This window comes from Monodon monoceros, unplaced genomic scaffold, assembly GCF_005190385.1.
Source record: "Monodon monoceros isolate NGI ecotype Baffin Bay Population unplaced genomic scaffold, NGI_Narwhal_1 Super_Scaffold_10, whole genome shotgun sequence".
NCBI classification, from domain to species: Eukaryota; Metazoa; Chordata; class Mammalia; order Artiodactyla; family Monodontidae; genus Monodon; species Monodon monoceros.
The window spans coordinates 51,224,420-51,246,801 of NW_021703766.1; the positions used below are offsets into that span (position 1 = coordinate 51,224,420).

Below are 22,382 nucleotides of genomic sequence, written 5' to 3' on the forward strand. Positions count from 1 at the left end.
CCAGCCTTCTCTTAATTGTCCATCCATCTCTGGTTGTCCATCTGTCCCCATCTTGTTCCCTCTCTCCCCATCCATCCATCCATCTACTTGCCCACCCATCCATCCTCTCATCCATCCCTCCACCCATCCATCAATCTGACCATCCATCCATCCATCTGTCACTCATAGCTCTGTACCCCCATCTCTTGTCCTTAATCTCTGACCTCACCTGGCCTTCTGCCTGTCTCTGTGCTCAACTCTTCCCCCATTCATTCCACCCCCACCAGTCTTTCCACCTGGAAGCCTCCCTCATGGACGCCCTTCTGAATGACCGGCCAGAGTTCGTGCGCTTGCTCATCTCCCATGGCCTTAGCCTGGGCCACTTCCTGACCCCTACGCGCCTGGCCCAGCTCTACAACGCAGCGCCCCCCAACTCACTTATCCACAGCCTTTTGGACCAGGTGTCCCACAGCACAGGCAACAAAAGCCCAGTCTCTGAACCCTCTGCGGAGCCACAACCCCCTAAGGTGGGGCAGGTGCTGCGGATGCTGCTGGGGAAGACGTGCGCGCCGACGTTCCCCGCCGGGGGCACCCACCTGGGCGACGGCAGCATGGAAAATGTAAGGAACGGGGTGGATGGGGGAAGCACAAAAGGGTCTGGGGGCGGGGCTATGCCAGGATGGGGCGTGGTCAGAGCACGGGGTGTGTGACTGAACGGGGTGTGGGGCTGACGGTTGGGGCGGAGTCAGGAAAGGTCTGGGGCGGAGACAACGCTCACCACGCCTTCCTCGCCTCCAGTCGTTTCTGCTGTGGGGCAAGGCCACCTCAGAATTTCTGCTGGAAGCCGTCCCGGAGCAGGCACCCTGGAGTGACCTGCTCCTCTGGGCACTGCTGCTCAACAGGGCTCAGATGGCCGTGTACTTCTGGGAGATGGTGAGTGCTGTCTTGATCTCTGATTCTACTTGCTCCTACATTCCTGTCCTTTATTTCTACCGAACTCCAAAGCTTGAGCAGTAAGATTCCCTGACCTAGGATATCACTCGTCCCCCACCCCACTCCATTCTTGATATATGACCCCGAGTGCTGTTTCTTCCTCCCCACCCCCACCCCCCATATCATGCATCTCTTGTAACTTGCTTCCTCCATTAACAATATATATTGGGCATTTACCCTTGCTCATATATATGCATCAATCTCATCCTTTCAAAGTGGTTGCTTGTATGAGGAAGTTGGACATTATCTGTAGCTGACGGGGATTCATTTCATCATAATTGTGCTTGCAGTTTAGATGCATTGTTGTAGTTGCAATGCAGAAGGGGACAAGACTAGAGGCAAGGATGCCAGGTAGGAAGTTAAAGCTTCAGGCAGCCAAGATGGGGGCCTGGATTAAAGCTGGCGAGACATAGGTGTTGGGACACATTTGAGAAGTTTAAAAAGAAGTCATGGTATTCGAATAGGATCAAAGATAGACCCTATCTTTATGTCAAAGAAATATCTTGACAGGAGTTCTTCAGCCCTGGGTTATTTTCAGCCCATCCGGTCATTGGTTAAAAATAAATAGATTTTTTTTTAAATTGAGATAAGTGTTCATCAGTGTTGTAGCATGTATTAGAACATCCTTCCTTTTTAAGGTTGAATTATATTCCATTGTATGGATATACTACATTTTCTTTATCCATTCATCTGTTGATGGACATGTGGATTGTTTTGACCTTTTGGCTATTGTGAATAATACTGCTATGATTAGTGTACAAATATCTGTTTGAGTCCCTGCTTTCAATTGTTTTGAGGACATATCTAAGAGTGGAATTGCTGGACCATATGGTAATTCTAAGTTTAATTTTTTGAGGAACTGCCATACCATTTTCCACAGTGGTGGTACCATTTAAATTTCCACCAGCAATGCACAAGTGTTCCAATTTCTCCACATCTTTACCAACACTTGTTATTTTCTTTTCTCTTTTCTCTTCCTTCCTCTCTCTCTGTCTCTTTCTTTCTTTTTTATAATTGACATCCTAATGGGTGTGATCTCACCGTGTTTTATTTTTTAATATATATTTATTTATTTATTTACTTGGCTGCGCCGGATCTTAGTTGCGGCACATGGGATCTTGGTTGCGGCATGCAGGCTTTTGGTTGTGGCATTCAGGATCTAGTTCCCTAACCAGGGAATGAACCCAGGCCCCCTGCATTGGGAGCTTGGAGCCTTAACCACTGGACCACCAGGGAAGTCCCTCTCACTTGGTTTCTTTTTTTTTTAAGTTTTATTTTTATTTATTTATTTTATTTGTTTATTATTTTTGGCTGCATTGGGTCTTCGTTGCTGTGCGTGGGCTTTCTCTAGTTGTGGCGAGCGGGGGCTACTTTTCGTTGCAGTGCACGGGCTTCTCATTGTGGTAGCTTCTCTTATTGCAGAGCACAGGCTCTAGGGGTGCGGGCTTCCGTAGTTGTGGCACGCGGGCTCAGTAGTTGTGACTCGTGGGCTCTAGAGCACAGGCTCAGTAGTTGTGGCACACGGGTTTAGTTGCTTCACGGCATGTGTGATCTTCCTGGACCAGGGCTCGAACCCACGTCCCTTGCATTAGAAGGCGGATTCTTAACCACTGCGCCACCAGGGACGTCCCTGGTTCCTTTTTATAATTTCTATATCTTTATTTCTAGTCTCTATCTGCTAACACATCATTCTCCTGGCTTCCTTTAGCTCTTTGTTCATAATTTCCTTTAGCTTTTTGAGCATATTTAAGACAGTTGATTTAAAGTCTTTCTCTAGTAAGTAAATCCAGTGGCTAAGTTTCCTAATTTCTTTTGTCCTGTGAATGGATCATACTTTTTTGTTTCTTTGCATGCCTCATAATTTTTGTTGTTGTTGTTGAAAACAGGACATTTTGAATATTATAATATGGCAGCTTTGGAAATCAGCTTAACTCCTCCCTTCAGGGGTTGTTGTTGCTGCTTGTTGTGGGTGGTTGTTGTTTGTTCAGTGACTTTCCTAAGCTATTTTTGTAAAGTCTGTATTCTTTGTCATGTATGGCCACTGAAATCCCATTCTGTTAGCTTAGTGGTCAGCTAGTGACTTGACAGAGATTCCCTTAAATGCACAGGGGTGGGGGAATAAAGCCCTTCCACTTTGCAGGTTGGCTCTTTGCGGAGCTGACTTTTAACACTTAGGCAGGCTGTTTACAATCTGGCTTTAGCCTTCACTGCCTGCTTTTGCTGAGCCTAAAGGTGAGCCAGAGGTGAAAGCTTAGGGCTTTCCATAGTCTTTTCTGAGCATGCATCCAGTCTTGGTCATGTTTGTAGCCTTCTAGATTTCCTGGTACATGTAGGAGCTTTTTATTTTTTTGTTTTATTTTTACTTCTTTATTTATTTGGCTGTGCTGCGTGGCATGCGGGATGTTAGCTCCCCCACCAGGGATCTAACCCATGCTTCCTGCAGTGGAAGCTCAGAGTCCTAACCACTGGACCACCAGGGAATTCCCCATAGGAGCTTTTAAAACCCCTTACTCCCCCAAGCATCTCCTTCCCCAGCTGCTTCCCTCTTCTCTCCCAAGGTGTTCAGAGTATCTGTTGCTTGCCTCAGCTGCTTGAGGCCTGTCTCTGTCTCTCCAGGGTTCCAGTTCTGTGGCCTCAGCTCTTGGGGCCTGTTTGTTGCTGCGAGTGCTGGGGCGCCTGGAGGCTGAGACTGAGGAGGCAGCACGGAGGAAGGACCTGGCAGCCAAGTTTGAGGGGCTGGGTGTTGGTGCGTGGGGCATGGGTGCCTGGCGGGGCAGAGACAGGGGGCTGCCATGAAGGGGGTTGTAAAACTACCCATTCCTCCTCTCGTCACTCTGCCTCTTCCCCTTCAATCCCCTCATCTCTTCCCTCACACCGTCTTCCTACTACTTTTCCTCCCTCTCACATAAATCTCCTGCACCCAGACCTCTTTGGAAAATGCTACCGCAGCAGCGAGGAACGGGCTGCTCACCTGCTCCTTTGGCGCTGCCCACTCTGGGGGGATGCCACCTGCCTCCACCTTGCCATGCAGGCTGATGCCCGTGCCTTCTTTGCCCAGGATGGGGTACAGGTGAGCATCTGATACACCAACATCCCAAACAGTGCTCAGCTGGACTGTGGGAAGTCTGGAGGATAAGCCCCTGCCACGGTGGGCAATCTGTGGTCTTGACCAGCCTCTCCACCTGGAGACAACCCCTCTCCAGAAAGTCCCAGCCTTCTCCTGGAAGGGTTGCTCTTCCCAAAAGAAGCCTCACACCCTGCCACGGGAAAGCCAACCCTCCTAAAAAGTTCTATTCCAGGGAATCCCCCTGGCAGTCCAGTGCTTAGGACGTGGTGCTTTCACTTCCGTGGCCCAGGTTCAATCCCTGGTTAGGGAACTAAAAAAATTATATTCCAGATAGAGGAATACCCGGGACTTTAGTAAGAAGTCTCACCTCTCACACAAGAAGTCCTTCCCATTTCCTTAAGAGGTGTCCACTGCCAGGCTTCAACAATTAAAATTGCGTCACTGGACAATTACTTAGTGTTTTGGACATAGACAAACTCTGGTTTAGGAAATCCTACCCTTCCTTTGGGAAGACCTGTGTGCCCCCATAGTCACTGCCATCCTGCTAATCCTGACATTCTGAAAACACTCTCGGTCTCATTAATCTAAATCTGACAGGGGCAAAGAGAGTCCCATCCTCAGTACAAGAAGTTTTGCCTACCCAGCAGGAAGTCCCATTTCACTTCTTGGAATGATTTGTTGGCACTTCAAATACTTTCCCAGAGTCCTTTGCTTTGAATGGTGGTTAAACTCATGGATTGCAGCTTTTGCCTCTTCTGTAACCTCCCTGTGCTCCATCTGTGAAAAAGAAGAAAATATTAGTACTGTCTTCCTGGAGATGTGGAGGGTTAAGTGAGCTAATCTATGTAAAGTGCTTAGCCCAGTATCTGGTATATCATGTTAACAAATGTTGGCTGTTTAACTCTACTACAATCTGGGACAGGTGTTCCTTGCCTTTGACTCCTTTCCCCCCACCCCCAGTAGTTATGGCCCTCACAGTGAGCATTTGCCCTGTGCTCTGGAGTGTGGCTGATCCTTGTCTGGGGTCTTTGGGAGAGGGCTGTGGGGAGATTCATGTTCCTAATCCTCCCCACATCCCACAGTCTCTGCTGACACAGAAGTGGTGGGGGGAGATGGACAGCACCACACCCATCTGGGCCCTGGTTCTCGCCTTCTTTTGCCCCCCACTCATCTACACCAACCTCATCACCTTCAGGTCAGTCCCCTGGGGTTAGATTGGCAGGAGGAGAGGGGAGGGGAGATCAGTCTCTACTTCCTGCTGAATTCTGGCTGCCTTTCTACTTGGTCTGTCCAGTGCTTCCCCCACCCTTGTTCATTCTCTTTCCCTCCCCCAGACTGGGAGCATGCTGTGGGAAGCAAGCTTTTGGGGTGGGTCTCTGCAGTATCTCTAGTGGCAATTCCTCTGTCCTCTGGCCATGGCTCTGGGGGGAAGGTCACTTTGGGATGATACCTCTCATTCCCTGCAATGTCTCTGGGTGACTGAGTTTGGCTTGGAGAGTTCCTCTCCCACCTGCCCTCCCCTTATTTCTCACTCTGTGTGTCCCTCCATGCCAGGAAGCCAGATGAGGAGCCCATGCAGAAGGACCTGGCATTTGACATGGACAGGGGCATCAGTGGGGAAGGGCCTGGCGAGTGAGTGAAGCACCAGCACTGTGCGGGGGTAGGGGGCACCCTAGGCAGCTCCAGGAGCACCAGGTAATGGGAGCAAGACCAGAGGGGAGAAGTGGGGCTTCGGGAGATGGTGGTTTCATGAAGCCGCTGAAAATACAGGAAGTTTCCCAAATGCCAGGCTCAAGGCTTGGTTCAACTTTGGTTCTGCCACCAAGGAGTTCCTCACTGAAAATCAATTTGCTTCATGATACATGTATTTCTGTCTTGATAAAGCAAGTGGAATCGGGTGGATTTGGTTCATTTAGGGATCTTTTGCCAATTTTTTTTTTTCTGACTCCAGGGCCTTTGCTCTTAATCTCTGTGCTGTGGTACCCATGAAGGTGTTTGCAAAATCAGTCCTAAGCAAATGAAATTGAATATTTATCGATCTTCTGTTAATTCTGCAGAGCAGAGGTGCTAGGGGGCTTGGCTCTGAGTCAAGCAAAGCGGGGTTCAAATCCCGACTTTGCCTTTGTAAGTGGCTTCACCCCTGAGCCTCAGCTTTCTTTGCTATAAAGAGAAGGTTGTACGTGTGTTAGTCAGGTTAGGTTGAGTAATGCTGCAATGACAAAGTATTCCAAACTCTCAGTGGTCTGGCAACAGCGAGGATTTAATTGTCATTCACGCTCCATTTTTGGGTTGTCTGTGGCTCTGCTCCACGTGGTCTCCACTTTGGGATAAGCAAACACCTCCTAGCTGAGATGTTGCTGGTCTCATGGTAGAGGGAAAAGAGACATGGCAAACCAGGTTCTGGACCTTAAAGCCTCCACTTGGAAGTGACACGTGTCACTTTTGCCCACATTTCATTGGCAAAAACTAGTCATATGATAATTCCTTAGCTCTTAATTCTCCCACTGGGAGGGAACCAAAATATTTGGTCCACAGTAATACAGTATACCACAATGCCTGATGGAACAGTTGGGAGGATTCATGGAGATAATGTGTATTAAATGTGCATATTGTAGTGCCTGGCACAAAGTAAGTGCTCAGTTAATGGGGACTAGCATTACTACTGCTATTATTGATACACTTGTTTTGTTGAATGGTGTGTGTGTGTGTGTGTGTGTGTGTGTGTGTAGGTATAAGGGTCTAAATCTATGGTAATAGAGAAACAGAGGAAGAGGCCCCATCTTTGCACCCTCCATCTCTACTTTAATCATCTGAATGGGAACAGGGAGGAACCTCAGCCCCAATATTCCAGAAGAAAAAGTTTCTGGTAACTGTTAGAAACATAATCAGACTGCCAGAAGTCTATAAAACCTACCACCTGCTGTGAAACAAGTCAAATTTAAATGTATTATGTATATAAAAATTTTTTTGAGACAATGCACAAAGAATACAAAATATTTGTCAAGGTAGAAGAGAATACTAAGAAAAAAATTTGGACCACTGAAAAAAATTAGACAGAGGCTCCCAGTGTCAGGAGCCATAGTGGTATCCTTGTCTGGTGAGTTCCCAACCTTCGTACCATATGATGAGGACAATAGCTGAGGTTACAGAACACTCACAGTGGGCAGCCAGTGCGCTAAACTGTTTTGAAAATCAGTTCATTTAATTCTCTCCACAACCCTATGCCATAGGGTCCATTATTATCCCCATTTTACAGATGACATAACTGAGGCATTAAGTCACCCACCTCAGATCATGTGATTGGTCAGTCGTGGAGCTGGGATTTGAACCCAGATCTTCTTGTTCCTGAATCTGTGCTTTTAGTCACCGTAGAAAGCCACCTCCCTGGAGAGCTTTGTAAAAGGACAGATTCCTGGATGCTTCTCCCCCAGGGAAGCATCCAGGAATCTGTATGTCTCCTGCCTGGAGGTGATTCAAGATGGCAGACTTTGGGGAGCATTCTGACCCACCACATATTTTTGTTACCAGGTCTGTTTTCTCTTATTATTGGGGAGCTAGTTCTCCTCTCTGCATCTCACTTTCTTTAGCTTTTACTGTTCTTTCTGCTTATTTTCTTTAGAACAGCCTGAAAAAAACAAAAAAAGAACAGCCCTATTGAGATATAGTTCACATACCATTCAGTTCACCCATGTAAGGTGTACAATTTTCAGTATATTCACAGAGTTGTAAAATCATCACAAAATTTGAAAACATTTTCATCACTGCAGCAAGAAATCTTGTACCCATTAACAGTCTCACTCCCCACTCCTCCCTTCTCCCAGTCCCAGGCAACCACTAATTTACTTCCTGTCCCTACGGATTTCCCTGTTCTGGACATTCCATATAAATGGAGTCATACACCAGGTGGTCTTTTATGACTGGCCTCGTTAACTTTAACATCATGTTTTCAAGATTGATCCACTTTGTAGCATGTGTCCGTGCTTCATTCCTTTTTATTGTTTTTTTTTTTTTTTGCGGTACGCGGGCCTCTCACTGTTGTGGTCTCTCCCGTTGCGGAGCACAGGCTCCGGATGCGCAGGCCCAGCGGCCATGGCTCACGGGCCCAGCCGCTCTGCGGCATGTGGGATCTTCCCAGACCGGGGCACGAACCCGTGTCCCCTGCATCGGCAGGCAGACTCTCAACCACTGCGCCACCAGGGAAGCCCCTTTATTGTTGAATAATATTCCGTTGTTTGAATCTACCACATTTTATTTATCTGTTCATCTGCTGATGGACATTTGGGTTGTTTCCACTTTGGGGTTTTCTTTCCACTTGGTTTATAAAGAGAGGATGCCTTTCCAAGCCAGTTTATTTTTCCTTTTAGCTTTCTGAATTTATTATTATTTGTATTATTCATTTTTCTGTTTCTGATTTGAGGTCAGAATTAAGAGTTAGGATGAAACTGGGACAGAGGATCAAAACTCAGGTGAGAAGGGTCAGAGATATGAGTGGACCTAGAAGCTTAGAATTCAGATATGGCTGTACAGTCAGAGATCAGATATAGGGAAGGAAGAGTTATCTGAGAAAACTGTGCTGGATAATCTGATATCAGAATTTATGGGTTAGAAGTTAATATTCAGGGATGGGGTTGTCAAACCTGGTGAACCAAGGCCATGAAAGTGAGGGGGTGAGAGGTCATATTTGAGGGCCAGAAGTCAGATAGATGGTCCAAGGTCAGACAGAGAGTCAGAGGTTGTGAAGGTGAAAGAAGAGGGACCTGGAGACAAAAGCCAGACAAGATCTAGAGGTCAGCCCAGAGGCCAGAGGTCAGAAAGGTGGAAAAAGTCAGAGGTGCAGGCTCAGCAGTCTTGATGGTAGATTTCAGAGGTCAGAAATTAGATACAGGGGTCAAAAGTCAAGGTGATGGTGGACATCAGACTTAGTTTCAGGTCAGGCAGGGTCAGAAGTCGTGAAGGTGGGGAATGTCTGGAAAGGAGGATGAGGAGGATATGAAAGTTTAGAGGTCCTGATAATGGTGACAGTCAGGTGCAGAAGTCAGATTGAGCCCTTCTCCCTTCTCTCCCCCAGGCCCACAGACCCTAATGAGCAGATGCCCTTGGGGGTGTTGAGGCCGCCCAGCCGCAGGAGCTGCTGTGGGGGGTGCCGCCTGCGCCGCTGGCCCCAGTTCTGGGGAGCGCCGGTGACTTCCTTCATGGGCAACGTGGTCAGCTACCTCCTCTTCCTGCTGCTCTTCACCCACGTACTGCTCATCGACTTCCAGCCCGAGACACCCAGCGCTCTGGAGCTACTGCTCTACTTCTGGGCCTTCACCCTGCTCTGTGAGGAGTTACGCCAGGGGCTGGGTGACAGCTTGGGCAGCCTGGCCATAGGGGCCCCCAGGACAGACTCCCACCAGGCCCCACTGCGCCGCCGCCTGCACCTCTACCTCTCAGACGCCTGGAACCAGTGCGACATGGTGGCCCTGACCTGCTTCGTCATGGGCGTGGGCTGCCGGTGAGTGCCCTGTGACCCTACACTCCCAGCCCATGGCGGCCTCTGACCCTTCCTTCCTGGGGGTGGGGGCGTGGGAGTGGGGATGGGGGTGAGGGGTGGGGTGGGGGGTCTCAACTGTTGGCTTCCCTGTGGCAGGCAGAGGCTAAATCCAACTCCACGTATTCTTTTCTTTTTTTCATTGAAGTATAGTTGATGTACAATATTATATAAGTTGCAGGTATACATATAGTGATTCACAATTTTAAAATAACTCTGCTTATTCTTTTTTTAAAATAATTAATTAATTTGGCTGCATTGGGTCTTCGTTGCAGTGCGCGGGCTTCTCATTGCGGCGGCCTCTCTTGTTGTGGAGCACGGGCTCTAGGCGCGCAGATTTAAGTAGTTGTGGCTCGCAGACTCTGGAGCTCAATCTTAGTAGTTGAGGCGCACTGGCTTACTTGCTCTGCGGCATGTGGGATCTTCCAGGACCAGGGCTTGAATCCGTGTCCCCTGCATTGGCAGGCGGATTCTTAACCACTCCGCCACCAGGGAAGCCCCTGCTTATTCGTAAAAAAAAAAAAAAAATCCCATCTTGATTGAAAGTACTGCCTAAAGATGTTCTGTAAGCCATTTGCTCACATGTGGATATCGGGCTTTAGGGCTGATAGGATAAAATGAGAACCCCACTGCTCTTCATTCTAGATCTGGACTTTACAGGATGTTTCTCTAGTCCTCAACATGGTCCTGTAGCTGCACCCCTGTCCTGGACCCCAGAAACCAGGCCACACACCGAGTACCACCCTCACCTCCTCCCTCCTCTTCCTCTATAGCCCTGGGTCCCAGGCCCTGTCCTCCTGGCACCTGACTTTCTCTGTCTCATCCCCCTGTTTACTTCCACGCCTGCCTCTCCCACCTGGACCCTTGCCCCAGCCTCTCTTCCCTCCAGTCCATCCCCCACAGGGCCCGCAAGGGTGTTTCTACACCCAGAGCTGGCTGTCTCTCCCTGCTTCTTGGGGCTCGCCAGCGCCCGTGGACAGAGTCTCAGCCCCTGCCCTTCTCTGCCAGGGCTGCCTCCCTGATTTCTTTCTCTTTTCTTTATTTACACTCTGGCTTGTCTGAGAGCCACTTGCAGTTCCTTCTTCACAAGGCCAGTGGCTTTGACCGTGATCCTTGGTATTTTGAATCTGCGTAATTATAAAATTGCAGTCAGAATTTTACCAGTATTGACGGATTTTTACCAAGGAACTATTTTCTAGTTACTTTAAACTACCTTGATTGATTTTACATTGCAGGGCAGTGAAAGTACCTTCAATTATTTTCTTTTTCAGTTTCTGAAATTATTTCAACTTGATTAATTATTGTTTGGGTTAAGTTTTACAACAAATATTTGGTTCAACATTTGTGTTTTTGTCCTATCAAATTTTGCCAAAATCTAGGGTCTGTGTTTGTGAATTTTACTTTGTGGCTTTTATTTCTTGCATGTCTGGTTTTCCTGGGTCAAATTTCATAATTTTAAATTTCATCAGGAAGGCCTCAATGCTTTGTCAACTTTTTACTCCATAAAAATCTTGACTGTTTCTGCTTATTTCTTAGCTAATTTACAAAAAACTTAACTGTGAGGAATTACCCTCAAATATTTTCTGTTGCCCAGACTGGGCTATATAATGTTAGTTCATTTCTTCCATAATTTCTAGATTGTATTGTGTGGTGCCAGAGAGAGGGCAAAGGGCAAATCAAAATGTCCTTGGGAATAAATTGTGTTGTCTTTGGGTCTTGGCACATGCTGTTTCCCCTTCCTGAAACACTTTTCCCTCCTCTCCTTGGCCAAGCCAAGTCTTACACTTCCTCTCAGCCTCAGCTTTGCTGTCTCTGCCTCTGGAGGTCTTCCTTTCTCCTACGCAGACTCTGGGTCTCTTGTGTTCCTCTAATATCCTGAGAGTCCCCCCAATAGTGCTTTGACCATGACTTTTGCTGTCTCTCTCCTCACACAAGATTATAAACTCCTCAAGCCACATCTATCTTGTCTCCCAGCAACTTAAAACATCTTTGAATATAGTCTATGCCCAAAGAAATGCAGAAGTGCGTCCTTATTGAACAAGATTATATTCAAATGAAGAGCATAGAACAGAAACGGATTATCTTCCTCAGCCATTTCAAGCTTCCTCCTTTTCTCAGCAGTTACCTCCATCAACAGTTTGGTGCACATCCTGCCTGTTCTTTTTCTATGCATTTACCTACTTCTTTTATACACAGATATTATACACAGATGATACTATATTTTATCATTCTTTTGCAACCTCTTCTTTTCCTCTGTAATATGTCCTGACATTCTTTCCATGTCAGTATTTGCAAATATTCCTTATTCTTTAAAAATGTTGCATCAGATTCCTGAAGAAGGGGTTTTAGTCTTCGCTGGCTAAAGCAGACAAGACAGACTTCTTCTTGCCAGATTTAATAAATGAATGAAATCCTTTCATGAGGCAGTGGGACAAAAATTCTGAACTTCAAGAGATAGAATTAGGCCCAAAATTTCTCTACAAAGCTTCTTTCATTTTCTACTTGAGATAACATGACGTTATAATCAGATATTAGCTGCTCTGGGTCCAGTACTCTGATGGTGAGTTGTTTTTTGTTTTTAAATAAAGTCCTACCTGTTAGGACACCACTGCTTTTGAACAGAGCAGACAAAGAACTTTGTGGTCACAACCTAGTGACTATTCACAGGGGATGAAGTGTCCTGACATCCCCTCTTATAATCTGGATGGTTGACAGCAGTGACCCCCTACTCTTTTCTCAGTTGACACACTGAGAGGTATGCTTCCTCTATGCTGTGTTAAAAATGGCACAAAGTAATTCGACATGAATAATTTATTAAAACAGCAAGATAAGAAAGTTTTGTACAACACTGTGCTTCTGTTTATTCCTTGTATTTTGTATGAAGTATCTTCTGAGAGGAAAGGGCTAGGACCATGTGCTACCACCCTTTAGGAATACCAGTGATGTTTTAGACATTTTTGTCAAGCTCATCGTTTTTTAGGTGGGGGAAGAATTATTGGACAGGAAAAAATAATTCCAAAAAATCTCATTTTACACAGGAGAAATTTCCTGTGTTCTCCAGAATTGAATGGATGAATCGTTTTATTTTGCCAATCCCTTCCGGATGGACATTTCAGTTGTTTCTAATTTTTTATTATTCCAAAGTAATAATACATCTGAGATGTACACTTTGTGGGTCAAAGGGTATGTGTATTCTTGATGTGGAAGGCTTTCCTTGTAAAATAGCTTCTTCCGGTTACACACCCACCATCTGGGTAAGACACTGCCCCCTTGAGGACATGCTTGATGATACCTGATATTTTCAATCTTTAAAATTTTGTTGCTCTCAATTTTTAACCTTTACATGTTTTGACAATCTGATGGGAAAAATGACCTCTCCTTGTTTTAATTTATGCATCCCTGACTCCTAGTTGGATAAGTTGGGCATCTTTCATATCTAAATGGCACATGTACTCTGTCAACTGTCTTTTCATACCCTTCGCCCCAGTTTTTTATTGTGTTCATCGATCTCTTGCACGTATATATTTTTTGGTAGGTGTTCTCCTTATACTCTGGATCCCAATCCTTGGTGGTTTTGTTCTCAGTATCTTCTTACAGTCTGCAGCTTATCTTTTCACTTTTGTATGTTCTTTAAACATTCTTTTATTCTTTAACTTTTCATTTCGAAAAACCCCTAGACATAAAAAAATTTTGCAAAAACAGTACAGAGAATTCCCATACACCATTCATCCAGATCCCCCAAATGTTAACATCTTATATTATCAGAACCAGGAAATTTTATTTAAATTTCATCAGTTGTCCACTGATGTTCTTTTTCTGGATCAGGAGCCAATCCAGGATTCCATGTTGCCTTTAGTTGTCATGTCTCCTTAATTGTCTCTAATCTGGGACAGTTTTTCAGTCCATCTTTGGCTTTTATGATCTTAACACTTTTGAACAGTCCAGACCAGTTATTTTGTAGAATTTGCCTCTGTTTAAGTTTGTCTGGTATTCCCTCCTGATCAAATTTAGGCTATGTATTTTTGGCAGAAAATTTTGTCTTTCTCTGTCCATCATATTTATGTTATCTTTTAATACACATGAGTTTTATATTTTAAAGTAGTTAAATATTCAGTCTTTTCCTTTATGATGATTTTGTGCCTTGTATATAAGACTCTTTTTCTTATATAACATTTATCTTATGCCAAGCTTATGAAGAAAGTCTATATTTTCTTACTAAGATTTTGATGTTTTGCCTTTTACTCTAGGTTTTTAATCCCTTCAGAGTTAAAGTACATGATGCAAAATAGAGATATAATTTTTATTTTCCCCATAGGGATTGCTGATGTTATTCACCATTTGACTTTCCTCTGTGAATTGTGTGTTGTTAGCCTTTATCCGATTTCCTGTTAGGTCGTTTGTCTTCTGCTTATTGGTTTGCTGGAACTCTCTATATTTTGCCTTGTATAGGTTGGACAAATATTCCTGCAGTTTTCACAACTTGTTTGTTACAGGGACCTCCCAGCTTTTTGCTAAGGCCGTTGTTCATGCAGCCATTATTTAATGAGTACCAGCGCCCTGCGTAGCCCAGCTTGGCACTGTCACGGGTGCCAAATTTTAAATCTGAGTAAACCCCGGCTGAATCGGGGTAGGGGGGTGGTCCCAGGTCTGGCCCTGGGGAGGCCACATCCTCACCTTCAGCCTGGTGTTGGGAAGACTCGGGGTTTTCCTTTACACCCTGTAACCCTTGAGTGACCCCTGCTGCGTCTGCCATACCCCAGGCTGACCGCAGGACTGTATGACCTGGGCCGTACTGTCCTCTGCCTCGACTTCATGATCTTCACGCTGAGGCTGCTGCACATCTTCACAATCAACAAACATCTGGGGCCCAAGATCGTCATCGTGAACAAGATGGTGAGGGGTGGGGTAGGACTGGTGTGGGCGGGGCCAGAGGAGGAAAGGGGCGGAGCCAGGGACGGTGTCGTGGAGTCTGGAACGCAATGTCAGGGAAGGAGGCGGGGCTTTGGATGCAGGGGCGGGGCCAGAGTAGGGAAGGGCAGGGCCCAGATTGGTCTCATCTTCCTCTTCTGCAGATGAAGGACGTGTTCTTCTTCCTCTTCTTCCTTGGCGTGTGGCTGGTTGCCTACGGGGTGGCCACGGAGGGGCTCCTTAGGCCCCAGGACCGTAACCTCTTGAGTATCCTGCGCCGGGTCTTCTACCGGCCCTACCTGCAGATCTTTGGGCAGATCCCCCAGGAAGACATAGACGGTAAGGAGGGATGAGAGGGCCTGACACCCTCCCTCTGAGTCCCCTCTCTCTCTCCTCTATCTCTGGGTCTCTGACCCCTCCTCCTTCTCTTTGCGTCTCTGTTCTCCCCTCTTTCTGGGATTCTGTCTCTCTCTCTGCTCTCCCATGCCCGTCTGGATTTCTGTCTTCCTTAGGTCTCTGTCTCTCTGGCTCCATCTCTATCTCCCTTCACAGCGAGCCTCATGAAGCCTGACAACTGTTCATCGGAGAAGGGCTTATGGGCGCGCCCCTCAGGGACCCAGGCAGGCTCCTGCGTCTCGATTTATGCCAACTGGCTGGTGGTGGTCCTCCTCATCATCTTCCTGCTCGTGGCCAACATCCTGCTGGTCAATTTGCTCATCGCGATGTTCAGGTGAGTCCCCACTGCTCTCTGATGATCTGACCTCATCTGGGTGACCTCACCCAGCATGACCCTTGACCCCAGCGTGACTCTTGATCCCAGCTTGACCCTTGACCCCAGTCTAAGCAATTCTAGTTTTAGTCTCTGAACTCTGATTTAAATCTAATACTGGCTTGTCCCCAAACCCAGTCAGAGTCTGCTCCTGACCTGGACTTTGGAATCTGATCTGCTCTCTGAGCCCAAGCTGAAGATTTAAAAATTTTTTTATTGTGGCAAAATATATATAACAAAATTTGCCATCGTCACCATTTTTAAGTGTGCAATGCAGTGACATTAATTACATTTATAATGTTGTACAACCATCACCACTATCTATTTCCAAAACATTTTCATCACTCCAAACAGAAAGTGTGTACCCATTAAGCAAGGGTTAACTCCTCATTTTCCCCTCCCCTGCCCAGTTCCTGGTAATCTTTAATTTACTTTCTGTGTCTATGAATCTGCCTCTTGGAGGTGATTCATGTAAGTGACATCATACAATATTTGTCCTTTTGTGTCCGGCATAATGTTTTCATTGTGCAATCATGTTGTAGCACGTACCACCACTCCATCCCTTTTTATGGCTGAATAATACTGATGTATTGATATAAGACATTCTGTTGATCCATTCTTCTGATGATGGAAACTTGGGTTGGTTCCATCTTTTGGCTATTGTGGATAATGCTGCAATGAACACTGCTGTTCACGACTGCTGTTTGAGTCTCCGTTTTATATTTCTTTTGGGTATATTTCTAGAATAGAATGCTGGGTCATATGGTAATTCTATGTTTAGCCTTTCCGCATCCTTACTAACAGTTGTTATTTTCCTTATTAAGAGGTTCTAGCCATCCTAGTGGGCATGAACTGGTTATTTCATTGTGGTTTTGATTTGTATTTTCCTAATGACTGGTGACATTGAGCATCTTTCCGTGGGCTTATTGCCCATTTGCACATCTTTAAAGAAATGTCTGTTCAAATCCTTTGCCCATTTTTTAAAATAAATTTATTTATTTATTTTTATTTTTGGCTGTGTTGGGTCTTTGTTGCTGCGTGGAGGCTTTCTCTAGTTGCAGTGAGCGGGGGCTACTCTTCGTTGCGGTGCGCGGGCTCCTCATTGCAGTGGCTTCTCGTTGCGGAGCACGGGCTCTAGGCATGCGGGCTTCAGTAGTTGCAGCACACGGGCTCAGTAGTTGTGGCTCACGGGCTCTAGAGCACAGGCTCAGTAGTTATGGCGCACAGGCTTAGTTGCTCCGCGGCATGTGGGATCTTCCTGGACCAGGGCTTGAACCCGTGTCCCCTGCATTGGCAGGCGGATTCTTAACCACTGCGCCACCAGGGAAGCCTCCTTTGCCCGTTTTTTAAATTGAGTTGTTTGTATTTTAGTGATTGAGTTGTAGCAGTTCTTTATTCTGGATATTAAACTCCCATCACATATATAATTTGCAAACATTTTCTCCCATTCTGTTGGTTGTCTTTTCTTGATAACATCCTTTGATTCTTAAGTTTATTTATTTATTTGTCTGTGCCACACAGCTTGCGGGATCTTAGCTCCCTGACCAGGGATCGAACTGTCATCCCCTGCATTGCAAGGTGGATTCTTAACCACTGGACCACCAGGGAAGTCCCTGGGATTTTCTATTTCTATATGTAGGCTATATCATCTGTCAATGGAGACAGTTTTACTTCTTCCTTTCCAATTTGGATGCCTTTTAGTTCTTTATCTTGCTTGCTGTGGCTAGACCTTCCAGTATAATGAATAGAAGTGGTGAAATTGGGCATTTTTAAAAAATATTTCTTTATTTTTTGGGCTGCGTCGGGTCTTAGTTGCGGTATGCGGGCTCTTTGTTGTGGCGCGCGGGTTTTTCTCTCTCTAGTTGTGGTGCGCAGGTTCCAGAGCATGTGGGCTCTGTAGTTTGCGGCACTAGGGATCTCTCGGTGAGGTGCAGGAGCTCAGTAGTTGTGGTGTGCGGGCTTAGTTGCTCTGCGGCATGTGGGATCTTAGTTCCCCAACCAGGGATCGAACCCACGTCCCCTGCATTGGAAGGCAGATTCTTTACCACTGGGCAACCAGGGAAGTCCTGAAAGTGGGCATCCTTGTCTTGTTCTTTATCTTTGGGAAAGTTTTCAGTCTTTTTTCATTGAGTATGATGTTAGCTGTGGGTTTTTCATAAGTACCTTTTATCATGTTGAAGAAGTTTCCTTTTATTTCTACTTTTCTGAGTTTTTGTTTTGTTTTTTTTGTTTGAACCATGAAAGGGTGTTGGATTTTGTCAAATGCCTTTTCTGTGTCTCCATGTCAATTGAGATGATCACGTGGTTTTTTCCTTTGTTCTATTAAGGTGGTATATTACATTGATTTTTTTATGTTGAACTACTCTTGCATTCCTTGCATATATCCCACTTATAATCTTTTCAATATGCTGTTGAATTAGGTTTCTAGTATTTTGTTGAGGATTTTTGCATGTTTATTCATAAAGGATATTGGTCTGTAGTTTTCTCGTGATATCTTTATCTGACTTTGATATCATCATGGTAATGCTGGCCTCATAGAATGAATTGGGAAGTGTTCTCTCCTCTTCAATTTTTTGGAAGAATTTGAGAAGGATTGGTGTTAAATCTTTTTTAAATGTTTGGTAGAATTCACCAGTCAAACCATCTGGTCCTGGGCTTTTTTGTTGGGACTTTAAATTAGTGATTCAATCTCTTTACTTGTTATAGGTCTTTTGAGATTGTCCTGTTTCTTCTTGAATCAGTTTAGGTAATTTGTGTGTTTCTAGTAATTTGTCCATTTCATCTAGGTTATCTAATTTGTTGGTGTACAATTATTAATAGCATTCTCTTATAATACTTTTTATTTCTATACAGTTGATAGTAATGTCCGCATTTTCATTTCCTATTTTATTATTTGTGTCCAGGCTATTTTTTTTTTTTTTTTTTTTGCGGTACGCGGGCCTCTCACTGTTGTGGCCTCTCCTGTTGCGGACTCCGGACGTGCAGGCTCAGCGGCCATGGCTCATGGGCCTAGCCGCTCCGCGGCATGTGGGATCTTCCCGGACCAGGGCACGAACCCGTGTCCCCTGCATCGGCAGGCGGATTCTCAACCACTGCGCCACCAGGGAAGCCCCAGGCTGACTTTTGAACCTGACTCCAATCTCTACTTAATTCATGATAGCTTTCCCAACTTGACCTATGACATCTGACCCTGGACACTCCTAACCCAGCTATTAATTGCGTCCTGTAATAACCTCCAACTTTATTGATCTTGACATCTGCCTGCTGCCTTGGGCTTCAAACAGATATTGCGTGACAGCTAATCTTCATCCTCTCTTCCTGAAGGGGCGTGGACCTCCAGTGACCCTTGATCTCTGGTCCCCACAGCTATACCTTCGGCAAAGTACAGGCCAACAGCGACCTCTACTGGAAGGCGCAGCGCTACAGCCTCATCCGGGAATTTCACTCTCGGCCCGCACTGGCCCCGCCTCTCATCGTCATCTCGCACGTGTGCTTACTCATCCGTCGATTGCGCAGGCTCCGGGCCAGCTTGCCACCTTCCGCAGCCGTCGAGCATTTCCGTGAGACGCAGGCTTGGCCCAAAAGAGAGAAACCTAGGGGGCGGAACCTGGAGAGGAAGAAGAGCATGTATAGGCTGGAGGAAGACGCCCAGGAGCACTAGTGGGCAGGGCTTAGTCTGTCTGGAGGCTGGGCGTGGGATATTAGTGGGAGGCCTAGAACGGCGAGGGGGCGTGCTCTGGGAGATCACCAAAGCTCACGGTTTTGGGTGGGGAAGCTGGGTCTAGGAGCAGGCGTGGCCGAGGATGGGCGAGCCCTTTGACTTTCTCCTGACCCCACTGTCCAGGGGTCCACCTCTCGAAGGAAGCGGAGCGGAAGCTGTTGACGTGGGAGTCAGTGCAAAAGGAGAGTTTCCTGCTGGAGCGAGCTCGGGACAAGCGGGAGAGTGACTCTGAAAGTCTGAAGCGCACGTCGCAGAAGTGAGGGCGGGGCCTGGCTCTGGGCGGGGCTTTTGGCTTCGGGAACAGATCCCGTGATTTAGGTCCTGCAAAGACCCAGGCTAGAGGTGGAGCCTGCAGGGACGGGGTCCTGTAATGCTAGGGCGAAAAGCTGAACCACTGAGGGCGGGTCTTCGAAGGTGGGCGGGGCTGGTAGGCTGCTGGCACCGATCTGAAACCCTGGATCCCCAGGGTGGACACAGCATTGCAGCAGCTGAGACAGATCCGCGAGTACGAGCAGCGTCTGAAAGGACTGGAACAGGAGGTGAGAACCCCGGGCCAGGCTGGGGGAGTATGGCTGGGGTGAGGGGCAGTAGGGTTCCAGTCTGGTGCCCTGAGGTCCTCCCTGCTCCCCAGGTCAAGTACTGTAGCCGTGTCCTGGGCTGGGTAGCCGAGGCCCTGAGCCGCTCTGCATTACTTCCCCCAGGGGGGCCGCCGCCCCCAGCCTCACCTGGGCCTAAAGGTCAGTGTGTGTGGTGTACCTGTGTGTATCTCTGGCATCTGTCACTACCTACGTCTGTGTCCCTGCTTTCCGGGTCTCTCTTCCCCTATGTCGGAGTGTTTTTCTCTTTTACTGGCTTTCCTTAGTCCCTGGTTCACTCTCAGTCTCCTTTGGGCTTTTTGTATATCTTTCTTCTTGCCAGTCTCTTATTTTTTTCTGTCTTCGTCTCTACGCCCACCACCTCTTCTCTCTTCCCCCAGACTGAGCCCTGCTGGTGGACTTCAAAGAGTAGCTGCCATAGGGAGTTTTGCTCCCAGAGTAAGGCCTAGCAGGTCCTTGATCCCTGCACCTGGCGACCTTGTCCTTGAGGTGAACCTCATGGCCACGGACTACCACCTCAGCTGCTGTCACGATCACTGCAGGGAGTGTCATCCATGCAAACCACAGCAGGCTTGGATCCTCCCAGAACCAGCCCTACTCTGGGACCATGAGCCGCTGGAGCCCAGGCATTCATTGCCTTTCAAGGCTGTACCACAGTCTGCTGGGCCGGAGAAGGCTGCAGGGTCATTGAGGTAAAGGACCAGAGCCCACTCACAGCTCCCCACACTGGGGAAATAAAGCCATTTGAGAGGAGTAGCATCCGGATGCTTGATTCTTGGAGAACTGGTGGGTGTATAGATCCTTTGGGGATGGGGGCTGAAGCTGGGGATGTGTTTGGGGTCCTTGGTTCGTTTGCTGCTTTATTTCAGGTATCCCCCAGCTGTTTCTTCCTCTCAGCCCCACTATTCCTGTGTGACTCAGGCCCAGCACCTCCTGTCTGCACTATTTTGATGACTCTCACTTCAGTGGGACAAGAACCCCAACCATCTGTACCCCCCCCCATTCCTGCCTACCAATGAAAGAAGAACTCAGAGATAAAAAGGAGAGTATTTCCTGGAGTGGGGGTGGGTGGGTGCTATGTACATCTGCTTTGGCAATAGGGGTACAGATGATGCAAATTTGAGTAGATAACTGCATATGTGTCTTTAAAAAGTCTAATTAGTGGAAAATTGCAGGCCATGCACGCACGGAATTGAGGCAAATATGCATCATTATACATGCCGTTTAACTAAACAACCCATAACAAACTAAACTGGTAATGACAAGGTTGAACTGACAGCAATTATTAGTAAAATAGCAAAAAAGCCACCAACAACCAACACATCCATAAATGCAAACCAAAACATCCTTTTTCCAAATTGGAGGAATTCCAACTGTCTGCCACTTTGGATGCAGAGTAGCTCTGAAATATTGCCAAGTGTTTTGTCGCAACCAGATTTCTCTGGAAGATGCTGAATCAACTTCTCACTAACCCAAGTAGTAATAATAATAGTAATGACGACGGTGGCAACAACAGCTAACACGAGTGCTATGTGTCTGGCATTGTGTTTAAGTTCTTCACAGGTGCTAAATCAAGGAATTCTCATGACAACCATATATTAGGTAGGTACTAATGTCTCCATTTGCAGATAAGAAAACTGAGGCACAGATAAAAGTTAAGTGACTCACACAAGGTCTCACAGCTAGAAAGTGGCCGAGTTTGAATAGGAATCTGGGCCATCTGGATCCAGAGCCTTTGTAAAGCACTAATTTATATTTAGAAATGTTAAATGCTACGAAGCCCTAGGAATTCACTCAGTGGGCATGCTGCTTTATTAAGCTGTTGTCTCTCAGCTCCAAATCTGCCCTTCTGTATACTCAGCTCTGTGATGCTGGCGCTGGGACTCCGCAAGCCACATTTGTTTTGCCAGCTGGGTTCCTATTAGACTCTGCCTAGAGGGGGCGCTAGAGGGAGAACGGTGACTGGAGGAGGAAGAGGGGATTTGCTGCTTCCTGTTCCTGAGCCTAGCCCCAGAGCATTGCTTTCTCTGGTTGCAGCTCTCAGCTTCCCCCGCCCCAGCACTCCCACAAGTTCCGTTTATGCCCTCAGTCACTCCCGCTCCATCCAGGCAGCCCCCTTTTCTAGCCTGAGTTTCAGCTCCCAGGGGCACGTCTCCAAGAGTTTAGGTTCTGATAACTCTGTTCTCTTCCATTTTTCTCTCCAGTCCTGGGGATGCTATTTGCTTCGTGCAGTTTACTATTTCTGTGCTAACTCTGCTTCTTTATATTTCTTTCCCAGTTTTCTGAGACCCGTTTAATATATCTGAGACCCCTGTATTAATTTATTTCTGTTGGAGAGATACAACCTCCACTTCATTTCCACACATAAATCAGTTTGGAAACCAAAAGACCTGTAATTGAAGAGGAGGCTAGGCGCTCTTGAGGAATTACAAAATACTGCTAAAATTTATATTTAAATCTTTCTTACTTGTATATTTTCCTGCAGTGAACCTATTTCACTTTTCTGTTGCACAGCCCTAGTACAGTGGGAATCCTGGCCCCTTAAAATGACAATTGGTGACCACAAATGTCTCCACTTGTCTTGGTGCTGTGTTTTTGGAAGCCACACAGAGTTTAACTGGGCCATTACAAAGGTGGAAGATATTTCCTTTTAGGAGTGAGGAGGACCTCTTGCAGGTCACCAGCAAGGCCAGTAAGTGACTGGGTGTCCATTAACCAAGAGTGAGCAGCATAGCCATGCTCTGCTACTCTAGGGTCCTCCGGAGGGGTTGCTGAGGGCATGGAACAGCTGTGGCATTCACTAGCCTGTGATCCAAAAG

General features: G+C 46.6%; 1 protein-coding gene across 4 annotated transcripts in view; it reads left to right on the forward strand.

Annotated features, from left to right (window-relative positions):
- Positions 1–20,319, forward strand: part of TRPM4 (transient receptor potential cation channel subfamily M member 4) — a 34,537-nt gene extending 14,218 nt beyond the window's left edge. For 3 of the 4 annotated variants that reach the window (XM_029205661.1, XM_029205671.1, XM_029205678.1), the window contains 15 exons: positions 267–599; positions 778–912; positions 3,589–3,718; positions 3,897–4,042; positions 5,122–5,234; positions 5,594–5,671; positions 9,108–9,533; positions 14,330–14,462; positions 14,642–14,816; positions 15,030–15,207; positions 18,613–18,806; positions 19,091–19,223; positions 19,434–19,506; positions 19,599–19,704; positions 19,944–20,319. In XM_029205661.1, coding sequence (XP_029061494.1) covers positions 267–599; positions 778–912; positions 3,589–3,718; positions 3,897–4,042; positions 5,122–5,234; positions 5,594–5,671; positions 9,108–9,533; positions 14,330–14,462; positions 14,642–14,816; positions 15,030–15,207; positions 18,613–18,806; positions 19,091–19,223; positions 19,434–19,506; positions 19,599–19,704; positions 19,944–19,948 — 2,358 coding nt within the window. In that variant the 3' untranslated portion in view covers positions 19,949–20,319. Of the gene's footprint in view, positions 1–266; positions 600–777; positions 913–3,588; positions 3,719–3,896; positions 4,043–5,121; positions 5,235–5,593; positions 5,672–9,107; positions 9,534–14,329; positions 14,463–14,641; positions 14,817–14,989; positions 15,208–18,612; positions 18,807–19,090; positions 19,224–19,433; positions 19,507–19,598; positions 19,705–19,943 lie in introns of those variants that run through there. The other variant, XR_003791145.1, reaches the window with a different exon arrangement.
- The last annotated feature ends 2,063 nt before the right edge of the window (positions 20,320–22,382 follow it).